Source organism: Borostomias antarcticus (assembly GCF_949987555.1).
Source record: "Borostomias antarcticus genome assembly, chromosome: 27".
Lineage (NCBI taxonomy): Eukaryota > Metazoa > Chordata > Actinopteri > Stomiiformes > Stomiidae > Borostomias > Borostomias antarcticus.
The window spans coordinates 815,749-828,286 of NC_140260.1; the positions used below are offsets into that span (position 1 = coordinate 815,749).

At 47.8% G+C, this 12,538-nt stretch overlaps 1 protein-coding gene across 1 annotated transcript in view; it reads left to right on the forward strand.

Moving 5' to 3' along the window:
- The window catches only part of LOC311326415 (F-actin-uncapping protein LRRC16A-like), a gene marked incomplete at its 3' end in the record, with an annotated part of 173,673 nt that continues 161,135 nt past the window's right edge, over positions 1 to 12,538 (forward strand). The window contains 2 exon segments of the mRNA XM_084459308.1: positions 1 to 74; positions 4,327 to 4,424. Of these exon segments, the coding sequence (XP_084315434.1) occupies positions 35 to 74; positions 4,327 to 4,424 (138 nt within the window). The 5' untranslated portion in view covers positions 1 to 34.

Sequence of the window (12,538 nt, forward strand, 5' to 3'; positions counted from 1 at the left end):
CGGTATTTTCTTTTGGATATTATCAACTCTGAAAATGGGCGAGGAAGTATCAGACGTACCCAAAGAACTGCTTGGTAAGAAATCTGCTCAACGGTCGTTATTAGAACAGGACACCGTGATCAATTGGAGAAAAATGCGCCAGAGCTCATTGGTTATTGGTTATTGGTTGTCTAAATTGCTTTCAGATATTGCCATTGGACAATAATCTAATATCGTTATGAAACTGCTGCATGCTCCTCAACAAAGCAGTCTGGTCCGCTGCGCCCTGCTTCCATTGTTGGTTCGGCTCATTTAGAGCTGCTTATCTGAGGGACGCAGAACCGTTCAGATAAAGAGTCCATCTGTGGTCTCATCCTATTACATCAGCCAGTTACCCTGACATCCTCCCTTTCTATTCTCTCTGAATCCAAACTCGTTAGGGCACATTGGACCAAGAGGTTATTTGTAGGCTAACAGCCATATAGCCTAACTTCGGATGTTTATTTAATATTGCTATATCACCCATTGTAGTGCAGAATTATAACCCGTGTCATCAAAGTGCAATGTAGTATCAAATACATATACAGATCAAATTACCAGGCTTTAACATCAACCCAGGGACTGCAGCTGAACATGAGCAACCCTGTTAATCCTGGCATATTTACAGTTTGTATTCATGCTTCATGTCTATCACTGTGGATCGGTCTGCGCTGTCCCTGATCAAATCAACTCAATCAAGTCAAGTCAATATGCACCTCAAGGCCAGGCGGTCAGTCCCCCTAGACCACACTCTTCATTCCTGCAGATATCCGTGTTGAATACTATCTTATATCCCTCAGCCCAGGAACACCTGCTCCCCAACACACACACACACACACACACACACAGGCCAGGTCCAGCCAAGGCATGCAGCAGTAGGCTGGTTGAAACGCTTTCACTCGCATAATATTGCTGTGCTCTCATGACCTAGTTTCTCTGTCACTATTGTATCACAAATTACAAAGGTTAGGCATGTGGTGACCTCAGACAGTGATGCACACAGAGGCCCCTCTGTTCGACAGGACTGCCATTACTACATGCAAATTATAAATATACAACTTATATCAAGTCGTTGTGCAGCCTGGCGGTCTTCCTCCTGGGACAGTTTGCTGACTGCTTGCCGTAGGAACTGCTCTCAAATCTCTCTTTTTGTGTAAACACATCAGACTGGGAAGGGAGAGGAGAGAGAGCTGGAGGAGGGAGAGAGAGGAGGAGGGAGAGAGAGGAGGAGGGAGAGAGAGAAGGGGAGAGAGAGGAGAAGGGAGAGAGGAGGAGGGAGAGAGAGGAGGAGGGAGAGAGAGGAGGAGAGAGAGGAGGAGAGAGAGCTGGAGGAGGGAGAGAGGAGGAGGGAGAGAGAGAGGAGGAGGGAGAGAGGAGGGGAGAGAGAGGAGGAGGGAGAGAGGAGGAGAGAGAGGAGGAGAGAGAGGAGGAGGGAGAGAGAGGAGGAGGGAGAGATGAGGGCTGGAGGAGGGAGAGAGAGGAGGAGGGAGAGAGGAGGAGGGAGAGAGGAGGGGAGAGAGAGAGGAGGAGGGAGAGGAGAGGAGGAGGGAGAGAGGAGGGGAGAGAGAGGAGAGAGAGGAGGAGGGAGAGAGGAGGGGGGAGAGAGGAGGGGAGAGAGAGAGGAGGAGGGAGAGAGGAGGGGATTGAGGAGGAGGGAGAGAGGAGGGGAGAGAGAGAGGAGGGGAGAGAGGAGGAGAGAGAGGAGGAGGGAGAGAGAGGAGGAGGGAGAGAGGAGGAGAGAGAGGAGGAGGGAGAGAGAGGAGGAGAGAGAGGAGGGAGAGAGGAGGGGAGAGAGGAGAGAGAGGAGGAGGGCGAGAGGAGGGGAGAGAGAGGAGAGAGGAGGAGGGAGAGAGAGGAGGGAGAGAGAGGAGGAGGGAGAGAGAGAAGGGGGAGAGAGAGGAGAAGGGAGAGAGGAGGAGGGAGAGAGAGGAGGAGGGAGAGAGAGGAGGAGAGAGAGGAGGAGAGAGAGCTGGAGGAGGGAGAGAGGAGGAGGGAGAGAGAGAGGAGGAGGGAGAGAGGAGGGGAGAGAGAGGAGGAGGGAGAGAGGAGGAGAGAGAGGAGGAGAGAGAGGAGGAGGGAGAGAGAGGAGGAGGGAGAGATGAGGGCTGGAGGAGGGAGAGAGAGGAGGAGGGAGAGAGGAGGAGGGAGAGAGGAGGGGAGAGAGAGAGGAGGAGGGAGAGGAGAGGAGGAGGGAGAGAGGAGGGGAGAGAGAGGAGAGAGAGGAGGAGGGAGAGAGGAGGGGGGAGAGAGGAGGGGAGAGAGAGAGGAGGAGGGAGAGAGGAGGGGATTGAGGAGGAGGGAGAGAGGAGGGGAGAGAGAGAGGAGGGGAGAGAGGAGGAGAGAGAGGAGGAGGGAGAGAGAGGAGGAGGGAGAGAGGAGGAGAGAGAGGAGGAGGGAGAGAGAGGAGGAGAGAGAGGAGGGAGAGAGGAGGGGAGAGAGGAGAGAGAGGAGGAGGGCGAGAGGAGGGGAGAGAGAGGAGAGAGGAGGAGGGAGAGAGAGGAGGGAGAGAGGAGGGAGAGAGGAGGGAGAGAGGAGGGGAGAGAGAGGAGAGAGGAGGGGAGAGAGAGGAGAGAGAGGAGGAGGGAGAGGAGAGAGAGGAGGAGGGAGAGGAGAGAGAGGAGGAGGGAGAGAGGAGGGCAGAGAGAGGAGAGAGGGGAGGAGGGAGAGAGGAGGGGGAGAGGAGAGAGAGGAGGGGAGAGAGCTGCATTGTCCAACGGCAGAGCCGAGAGGATCATTGTTCTCTCCTCCAGAGGATGCTGCTATGGCTTTCACCTGGACCGTGTGTGTGTGTGTGTGTGTGTGTGTGTGTGTGTGTGTGTGTGTGTGTGTGGGCAGCCTGTGTAGGGGCTGTGCATGTGTGTGTCTGTATGTGCGCACTGCGCATGTGAGTGAGAGAGAGAGCATCTGGAGAAAGAACGCTGATTGACATGAAATAAATAACTTTCTCTTTGTGTGTTAACATGGATGACTGCCACAAGCAAACAGGACAGGGTCACTGTTCACATAGCTTAACAACAACAACAACAACAACACCAACAGAATTACACCTTGATTCCTCTTCCACCAGCGTCTTTAGTCTGCTAGTTTTCACATGGCCAGTGGAGCCAGACTCCACCACACAGACCAGAGCCTGTTCCTCTGTGAGCCCGTTCTCACCGTGGGGGAACCCTGCTGAGGGTGTGAAGAACCAATTTGAACAGCGGAACCTGAAGTCAATATGACTGCTGACATGGTTTTAAATCCCTGTTGGGTTGGGAGTTCAAAGCAGATGATTTTCATACTGAGAGGGAAAAAGGAGCAGATAGAATGACTGGACTCTTCATCCTGTGATGCGTTTCAATTGTGGAATTGATTCACTTTTCTTTACTGTATGGATTTCTGCCTTTTCTTGTCTATCTGAAAAAATACTGCTCAAATATAGCCTACTGCATTTCAATTGAAATGTGGTTCATTTTTGTGGCATAGTTATACTATACATTTAGATGTATTTGCATGTTTTACGCCTTGAAAGTATTTTTTATTAGATTTTTATTTCAAGTCAGTTTCAGTAGGCGGTTTGGCTCAGAAACCTTTTGTTATTCTTTACAATTCTCTTTACATCTCGACAGCAATCAGTAAATAAAGTACCCTGGCTTTGCCAGACACAGTTCACAAGAGTTCCAGGGCTGGGGCTGCTGAGGCTATTTCAATGTCCAAGGGGCGTTATCGACGGTCCGACCAACATGCCTCTGGATGCAATTGGATAAACATATAACGAATCAGAGCAACTATGTGGGTTAGTCGTCGTATCATCGTATCAAACCCGCCCCATGTTAGATAAACTGTTGTGATTGGACCGGCAAATATCTGCCGGAATGGGGGCGTGGCCAGACTGATCTGAGGAGAGAAACAGAATGTGAGTCACATGATCAGGATGGTGAAGCCAGGCTGTAAATAAGTACTCTGACACTAAAATGAAATGGAAGTTGCAGGACTGTAATAAGTGTGTCCCATCATCTTTAGTTGTCAACTTGAAATGGGATGGCTCACCTGCCCATTAACCTGCCTAGCGAGGGTCATTTGTTTGTCCCCGGTTTGGAGGAGGGGCTTTGGAGGGAGGCCTGAAGGGAGGGGAGGGGAGTCTAACAAGATATCACAAACTACACACTGCACCTTTAATTGAAGTAAAAAAGAACTGACCCTAAGTCACTAAAACCAGCTGCTCTCTGCTGTCTGTGTAGTCAGCTGTGACTGACTGTCTGTCTGACTGACTCTCCTCTGCTCTGCTCTCTCTCTCTCTCTCTCTCTCTCTCTCTCTCTCTCTCTCAGAGAGCGTGAGGGATGTGGTGGGCAGGAAGACCAAGCTGTCCATCAGGAAGAGGGTCAAGCTGGAGATCAAAGGGGACAAGACAGAGAACAGAGTCCTGGTGAGTGGAGTCCTGCTTTGTGGGATATTAGCTTTACTTTCTTCTTAGCTCTATCTTGTATCTCTTTATCCTCTCATCTTTCCTCCCTGTCTCTCTTCCCTGCCAGTATGCCATACTGGTATCTCAATGGATCTGTGTTACTGTAGGAGTATTGATGATGTCATCATTAGTATCAAAGCAATGTGAGCTGGTCTGGAAAGTGTTTGATTTCAGTAGGGGCTCAATAATATTTGAAGAAAATAAATGAGATTGAGTATACAATACTGTTTACTGAATCTCAAAAGCAAATCTCCAGGTTCACATCAGTCAAGCCCTTCTGCTTCTTACACACCAGTTCTATGGCCTCATACATGTAGCATGAAAATAAGGGTTTCACACCAGTTCTATGGCCACATACATGTAGCATGAAAATAAGGGTTTTCACCCGGGAAATGTTTGTCCGAGAGCAGTAAATCGTCAGTCTCCTGAATAATTAATTCCCAGCCGATCATTAAAAATGCATATAGTCATTTACTATGTTTAATGGGAAGAGGAGCTGTAGAGGGACAGACCTGTTTTCAGGTCATCTCTGCCGGGTCCGATCGATAAGCTGGTGCATACAGTCAGATGAACAGCAGCAAATGCAAAATACTACCTTTGTTTGGCAGTAGTAGTAGTAGTAGTGGTACAGTAGTAGTAGTAGTAGTAGTAGTAGTAGTAGTAGTAGTAGTAGTGTTAGTAGTAGTAGTAGTAGTAGTAGTAGTAGTAGTAGTAGTGGTACAGTAGTAGTAGTAGTAGTGGTAGTAGTAGTAGTGGTAGTAGTAGTAGTAGTAGTGGTAGTAGTAGTAGTAGTAGTAGTAGTAGTAGTGGTAGTAGTAGTAGTGGTAGTAGTAGTAGTAGTAGTAGTAGTAGTAATAGTAGTAGTAGTAGTAGTAGTGGTAGTAGTGGTAGTAGTAGTAGTAGTAGTAGTAGTAGTAGTAGTAGTAGTAGTAGTGGTAGTAGTAGTAGTAGTAGTAGTAGTAGTAGTAGTGGTAGTAGTAGTAGTAGTGGTAGTAGTAGTAGTAGTAGTAGTAGTAGTAGTAGTGGTAGTAGTAGTAGTAGTAGTAGTAGTAGTAGTAGTGGTAGTAGTAGTAGTGGTAGTAGTAGTAGTAGTAGTAATAGTAGTAGTAGTAGTAGTAGTAGTAGTAGTAGTAGTAGTAGTAGTAGTAGTGGTAGTAGTAGTAGTGGTAGTAGTAGTAGTAGTAGTAATAGTAGTAGTAGTAGTAGTAGTAGTAGTAGTAGTAGTAGTGGTAGTAGTAGTAGTAGTAGTAGTAGTAGTAGTAGTAGTAGTGGTAGTAGTAGTAGTAGTAGTGGTAGTAGTAGTAGTAATAGTAGTAGTAGTAGTAGTAGTAGTAGTAGTAGTAGTAGTGGTAGTAGTAGTAGTAGTAGTAGTAGTAGTAGTAGTAGTGGTAGTAGTAGTAGTGGTAGTAGTAGTAGTAGTAGTAGTAGTAGTCAATCAATCAATCAAAGCTTTATTTATAGAGCGCATTTCATACCCAGAGGCAACACAATGCGCTTTACAGAGAACAAGGGAGGTGGGCAGACATCCCACCCCTACATATTCCAGAGGGAAGCAAAAAAACAGTAATCACCCGGGGGCCAGATAAGTGAGCTGTAAAAATTCTTCCCTGACCCCTCTCAACGAGGCGATCGAGCAAGCTCCTGGAGTATGTTTGTCTACCGGCTAAGAACATGTATAGAGCAGTAAATAACATTAAATTACATTTTCAGAGTAAGAGAGGCTAATAACATCATAGGAGAGACATGGCAAACATTGGTGTATGTCTGTGTGTGCATAAATGTGCCTGGGCCCAGAGAGAGGCAGGGTCAGGGGTAGGATCGGGGTAGGAAAAGGATACGGACCCGGGTTAGGGTGAGGGGAAGGGGATCTGAGCCCAGGACTGGTGTCTGTCAGTGTGTGTGTGAGTGTGCCTGGGTCCAGGTAGAGGCAGGGGTCAGGGGTAGGGTGGGGGTAGGAAGAGGATACGGACCCGGGGTAGGGTGAGGGGAAGGGGGTACTGGGCCCAGGCCTAAGGCCGGAAATGGACTGTTGTATGTCTGTGTGTGCGTGTGTGTGTGTTAACTAATTTGCTACGACATCTGCAGCAGACACAGGGGTATCTATCAGACTCAGGGTGGTCTACTGGTGACAGTGGGGCATCCACTGGACCTGGTTAGAAGATAGGAGGGAGAGAGAGAGGCACTAGGGAGAGGGGAGGCAGAACAGGGTTAGTAGCACACGGAGCCATATGTAGAGCAATACATTACGTCAAACTACATTTTCAGAGCAAGAAAGGCTAAGAGCATCAGGGGAGAGGTGTGGCAAACACTAATGTGTGTCTGTGTGTGTGTGCGTGCCTGGGCCCCGAGAGAGGCAGGGGTTGGGGTAGGGTGGGGGGTAGGAAAAGGATACGGACCCGGGTTAGGGTGAGGGGGAGGGGATCTGAGCCCAGAACTGGTGTATGTCTGTATGTGTGTGAGCGTGAGTGTAGGTGTGCCTGGGTCCAGTTAGAGGCAGGGGTCAGGGGTAGGGTTGGGGGTGGGAAAAGGATACGGACCCGGGGCAGGGTGAGGGGAAAGGGAACTGGGCCCAGGTCCAGGCCTAAGCTGGATGTGGACTGGTGTGTGTCTGTGTGTACGTGTGTGTGTTAACTAAGTACTACAACATCCACAGCTGACACAGGGGTATCTATTGTCTGCGGGCGACAGTGGGGCATCTACTGGACCAATGTATACAGCGGATTCACAGGTAGGTTTGAGGCTGCCTTTCTGTGTCTCAAGTTCCTAGCTAGTGATTGTAGGCTAGGTCGAAAAGGTATGCCGTTGTTTCGGCCCTTCTTAGGCACTCCGGTAGGGTGTTCCAGAGGTTGGGGGCATAGAAACTAAAAGCTGCCTCTCCGTGTTTCTTGGTCCTGGCTTTTGGAACTGTTAAAAGTTCAGTACCTGAGGATCTGAGTGGTCTGTTGGGCATGTACTTAACAAGCATGTTTGAAATATATTCTGGTGAGTGATTGTGGAGAGATTTATAGACTAGTAGTAGTATTTTAAAGTCTATTCTAGAGTTGACTGGTAACCAGTGTAGTGATTTTAAGGCTGGTGTGATATGTGCCCTTCGTCTAGTCTTAGTGAGGACTCGTGCTGCAGCATTCTGTATCATTTGTAGCTTAGAGATTGCTTTCTTTGGTAGGCCTGATAGTAGAGCATTGCAGTAGTCCAGCCTGCTTGTGATGAAAGCATGCATTACTCTTTCGGTGTCAGCCTGAGAGAGAAAGGGTTGCACCTTGGCAATGTTCCTTAGGTGGTAGGAAGATGTCTTTGTAATATTCTTTATGTGGTTTTCGAAATTAAGATCTGAGTCAAGTATGACACCTAGGTTTTTAGCCTGGCAATTGGTGTCAATTTCCAGAGTTTTTAAGTGTGCAGCTAGTTTCTCTCTTTCAGCTTTTTCTCCAATGATCAGTACTTCTGTTTTGTCCTGGTTTAGTTGGAGGAAATTATGTGACATCCATACATTTATATCTGTAGTACACTTGACAAGGCAGTCAACCAAGCTGTAGTTACTGGGTGTTACAGAAATATAGAGTTGGGTATCATCTGCGTAGCTATGGTAGCTAATGTTGTGCCTCCTGATGACACTGCCAAGAGGCAGCATGTACAGGCTGAAGAGTAGAGGTCCTAGGATCGATCCTTGGGGCACCCCACAGGTCATAGGGATCTTTCCTGAGCTATAATCACTGAGGGCGACGAAGAAATCCCGACCGGTTAGATAGGTCTTAAGCCAATTTAGGACTGGACCAGAGAGGCCAACCCACTTTTCCAGTCTTTCGATGAGGATTGCATGATCTATAGTATCAAAGGCTGCACTCAGGTCCAGGAGGACGAGAACAGAAAGCTCTTTGGAGTCAGCATTAATTCTGAGGTCATTTACAACTTTGACTAATGCCGTCTCTGTGCTATGATGGGCGCGAAAGCCGGACTGGAAAAGGTCAAGGGTACAACTTGTAGCTAGGAAATCATTAATCTGTTTGAAAACTATTTTTTCCAGAATTTTACTCAAAAAGGGAAGGTTGGAGATTGGTCTAAAATTGCTAAAAACTGAAGTGTCTAAGTTGTTTTTCTTCAGTACGGGTCTCACCAGAGCAGTTTTAAGTATTGGTGGGAAGACACCTGTAGATAGGGAGTCATTAACAATGGATAAAATGTCATAGGATACAGAGTCAAAAATAGTTTTGAAAAAATCGGTGGGGATGGGATCCAGCAGGCATGTGGAGGTTTTGAGTTTGGATACTACTTTCCTCAACATTTCTGTGTCAATCAGTGTAAACAGGCTCATATGTCCATTGCATGGAGGGAGATGATCTGTAAACGGGATGCATGGCCTTTCCTGGGTGATATTTCTCCTAATATTCATAATCTTATCTCTGAAGTAAGCTGCAAATTCCTCACATTTGGAGGTAGAGAGCAGGTTATCAGGTGTTTTTACGGCAGGGTTTATTAGGCTATCAATTGTTGAGAAGAGCACTCTTGAATTATTTCGATTGATAGATATCAATTTTGAGAAGTGGTCTTTCCTTGCATTTCTTATTGCTTTATTAAAAGCAGAGAGATGTTCTTTGAGAATATCATGGTGGACCTGTAGCTTGGTTTTTCGCCATATACGCTCAGAACTTCTGCAGGTTCTCTTTAGTTGATATGTTTCCTCATTTCGCCATGGAGCTTTATTATTGGTTGTGATCCTTTTCAGTTTAATAGGTGCTACAGAATCCAAGGCTGCCCTTACTCTGGTGTTAAAGGTGGTTGCCAAGTCTTCAATATGTCCTAAGGGCCCCACTTCTGGAGTTGATAAATTGTTTGTGGTCATTATTTCTCTAAAGCTATCGGCTACTGCGGAGGTAAGATAACGTTTCTTGATAAAGCGCTCAGTACTACTTTTGACTTTAGGAACCAATGCAGTGAAGAAGATACAGAAATGGTCGGAGAGAGCGAGTTCACTAATAGAGGAAACAGTGATACTATGGCCCTTAGTAATAACTAGATCAAGGGTGTGGCCGCGGTTGTGGTTTGGCTCAGAGATATGTTGGGTAAAATCCATGGAGTTTAGGAGGTTGATAAAGTCCCTAGCTTTCGAGTCCGCCTCAGTGTCTACGTGTATGTTGAAATCTCCAGTGATGATAATCTTATCATAATTTGTATGGATGATGGACAGGAGTTCTGAAAATTCTGTAGAGAAGGCAGAGCATTGTTTGGGAGGCCTATACACGGTTACTGCCAGAACTGGGGGCTGGCATTTTAGGACAATAGCGTGGTATTCAAAAGAGGCGAAATCATCAAAGGAGATGGTCCTGCAGCTGAGGGCATCTGTAGCTATGGTGGCTGTACCTCCACCTTTTTTCCCACTTCTGATAGATTGAAAAAAGCTATAGTTAGGAGGAGAGGCTTCAATGAGGGCTGCTGGTCCATTTATATTTAGCCAGGTTTCAGTTAGGAACATACAGTCTAATTTACGTTCACATATAAGATCATTAATGAGAAAGGTTTTGCTTGGTAGGGACCTGACATTTAGAATCGCCATTGAAATAGCATCCAGAGAAAAGGGCTGGCTCGCCTGTCTAGTAGGCCTGGATAGTATATTCACTGGAACGGATATCAGGTTTTTTATATTAGATCCACCTGACTGTTTCATTATGGTAATAGGGGTGCGGTGGGAGATAATTCGCTGAATGGCATATTCAGGTGGGCAGAATTTGTTTATAGAAATATAAACGTCGCTATGCCAGGTCTCAGTGAGGGGCAGGGAATCAAGGTCTATGGTGGGGCGCTGGTGAGATGGAGCTGGTGTATCCCGACCCGCGGGTACAGGAGGTTTATGTTTGGCAGTAGGGTGGTTGAGACGGGTCGGGCTAACCCCACATCAGACGCTGGAAGATCTCAGCGTCAGGTCCATATTCATACTGAGCAGACGGGCACCTGACCTACTAGGATGGAGGCCGTCCCTGGCGAAGAGGTCCGAGTGGTTCAAGAACGTGATAAAATTATCTATGAAGGGAAGCTTCAACTGGCAGCAGTAGCCTTTCAGCCAGATGTGGAGCTGACGGATCCTACTATATTTGGCATCACCATACCGGGGGAAGGAGAAAGGGCCAGAGATGATGCAGGTCTTTCCTGATGCCTGAGCAGTGGAGATCAGGGCCTTGAAATCCTCCTTCAGCCGCTCAGACTGCTGGAGCTTGATGTCATTTGTTCCGACATGGATGATAATGGATGAGGCCAGGGGATAATCTGCGAGGAGTGATGGCACAACAGTCCTGATGTCCGAGACCTTAGCTCCTGGGAAGCAGCACGTCCGGGCTTTCGGGACCACTACATGGCGCACCATGGATGATCCGATGATGAGCACAGATGGGGGGGCGGGCTCAGTGGCGGGCCCACTGGGCTTAGGGGACTTCCTTTGCTGCCTTACACCTGAAGGCCAAGTGGTAGAGGGTGGGGGCCGGGGGTCCCCTCGGTGGACTGGGCTATGCTTAGGCCGGGGAGCAGGCTTATTAGCCTGGCTATAATGCTGCTCACTGACCGGAGAGGTGTGGGTGGGCTGCGGAGTATGGGTATGGTACTGAGTAGGGCAGGGTGTGAAATGAGCCTCAGTAGCAGGGAGCCAGGACGAGGAGCTGATGCTAGTATCCTTGGACCTCTTGGATACAGGCTCGGCCAGTAAAGTAAAGCTATTCCTCAGTTGGAGGGTGTCGTCGTCGGAGTGTTGGGAGGGGACCCTGGAGATTTCCCTTCCTCGTTTCCTCCTAACAGTGGCCCAAGGGGTGGGGCTTGAATGCTTGGGTTCTGCTCCGAGTCTGGGCCAGGATTTCTCACTCAGGGGGAGATCAAAATCCACATTCCCACCCTCGGATGCCGCCGACGGTGGAGCAGTGGGAGGCTGGGCGTCGACATCTGGGTCGGGTAGCAGTGAGTCCAGGTAATGTTCGACTTGATGTATAGAGTGTAGAGTAGAGATCCTACCTTCCAACTCTGAGATTTTTTGGCTACGCTGGAGGCAACCCGAGCAGTTTGGGGCGGTAGGGTGTGGAGCCATTGCGAGACTCGTTAAAATAATTGCGGAATTAAAATAAGAGGATAAAACCGCCAATCTATTTGCTAAAGGCGATGCTAGCGGGGAGAGGGAGTGCTATTTATGTAGTAATGCTAACGGGGAGGTAGGGCTACTTACTTAGCCGTGCTAGCAGGGGGAGTGGGGGCTGCTAACTAGCAGTGCTAGCCGGGAGAGTGGGGCTACTTACCTAGTAGTGCTGGTAATACTCACGCGATTTACTGGGAGCAAGGCACGGCCTCCGGTGTGTTGGGTTGGTACTGTAAAGGCAGGGGACGGCTGTCCCCTGTTGGCTAATGGGCTATCCCAGTCAGGAGCTGATTAGGGCTAGCTAGCCGCGGCTAGCTGCGGCAGCGTAGCTGTTGTGATCTAGACTTGGGGCTCGATGTCCAAGCGTCGGATCCAAAAAATCGAATTATTGTGTACCACCAATGTTAGTGCGCGGTTTTTAAACGCGGAGATATGGTATACAAGTGAAGAAAACCGGATAAAACAATACACTTTGGGAGAGCTGGCGAGCGCAGCAAACTTAGACTACTTCCGCATCAAGCTGTGAACAGAGTTACCTCATCTCTTGGTTGATGTCTTGGTTCATGTGTGGCTGGCCTTAGTAATAGTAGTAGTGGTGGTAGTAGTAGTAGTAGTAGTAGTAGTAGTAGTAGTAGTAGTGGTGGTAGTAGTAGTAGTAGTAGTAGTAGTAGTAGTAGTAGTGGTAGTGGTAGTAGTAGTAGTAGTAGTAGTAGTAGTAGTTGTAGTAGTAGTAGTGGTAGTAGTAGTGGTAGTAGTAGTAGTAGTAGTGGTAGTAGTAGTAGTAGTAGTAGTGGTAGTAGTAGTAGTAGTGGTAGTAGTAGTAGTAGTAGTGGTAGTAGTAGTAGTGGTGGTAGTAGTAGTAGTAGTAGTAGTAGTGGTAGTATTAGTAGTAGTGGTAGTAGTAGTAGTAGTAGTAGTAGTGGTAGTAGTAGTAGTAGTAGTAGTAGTAGTAGTAGTGGTAGTAGTA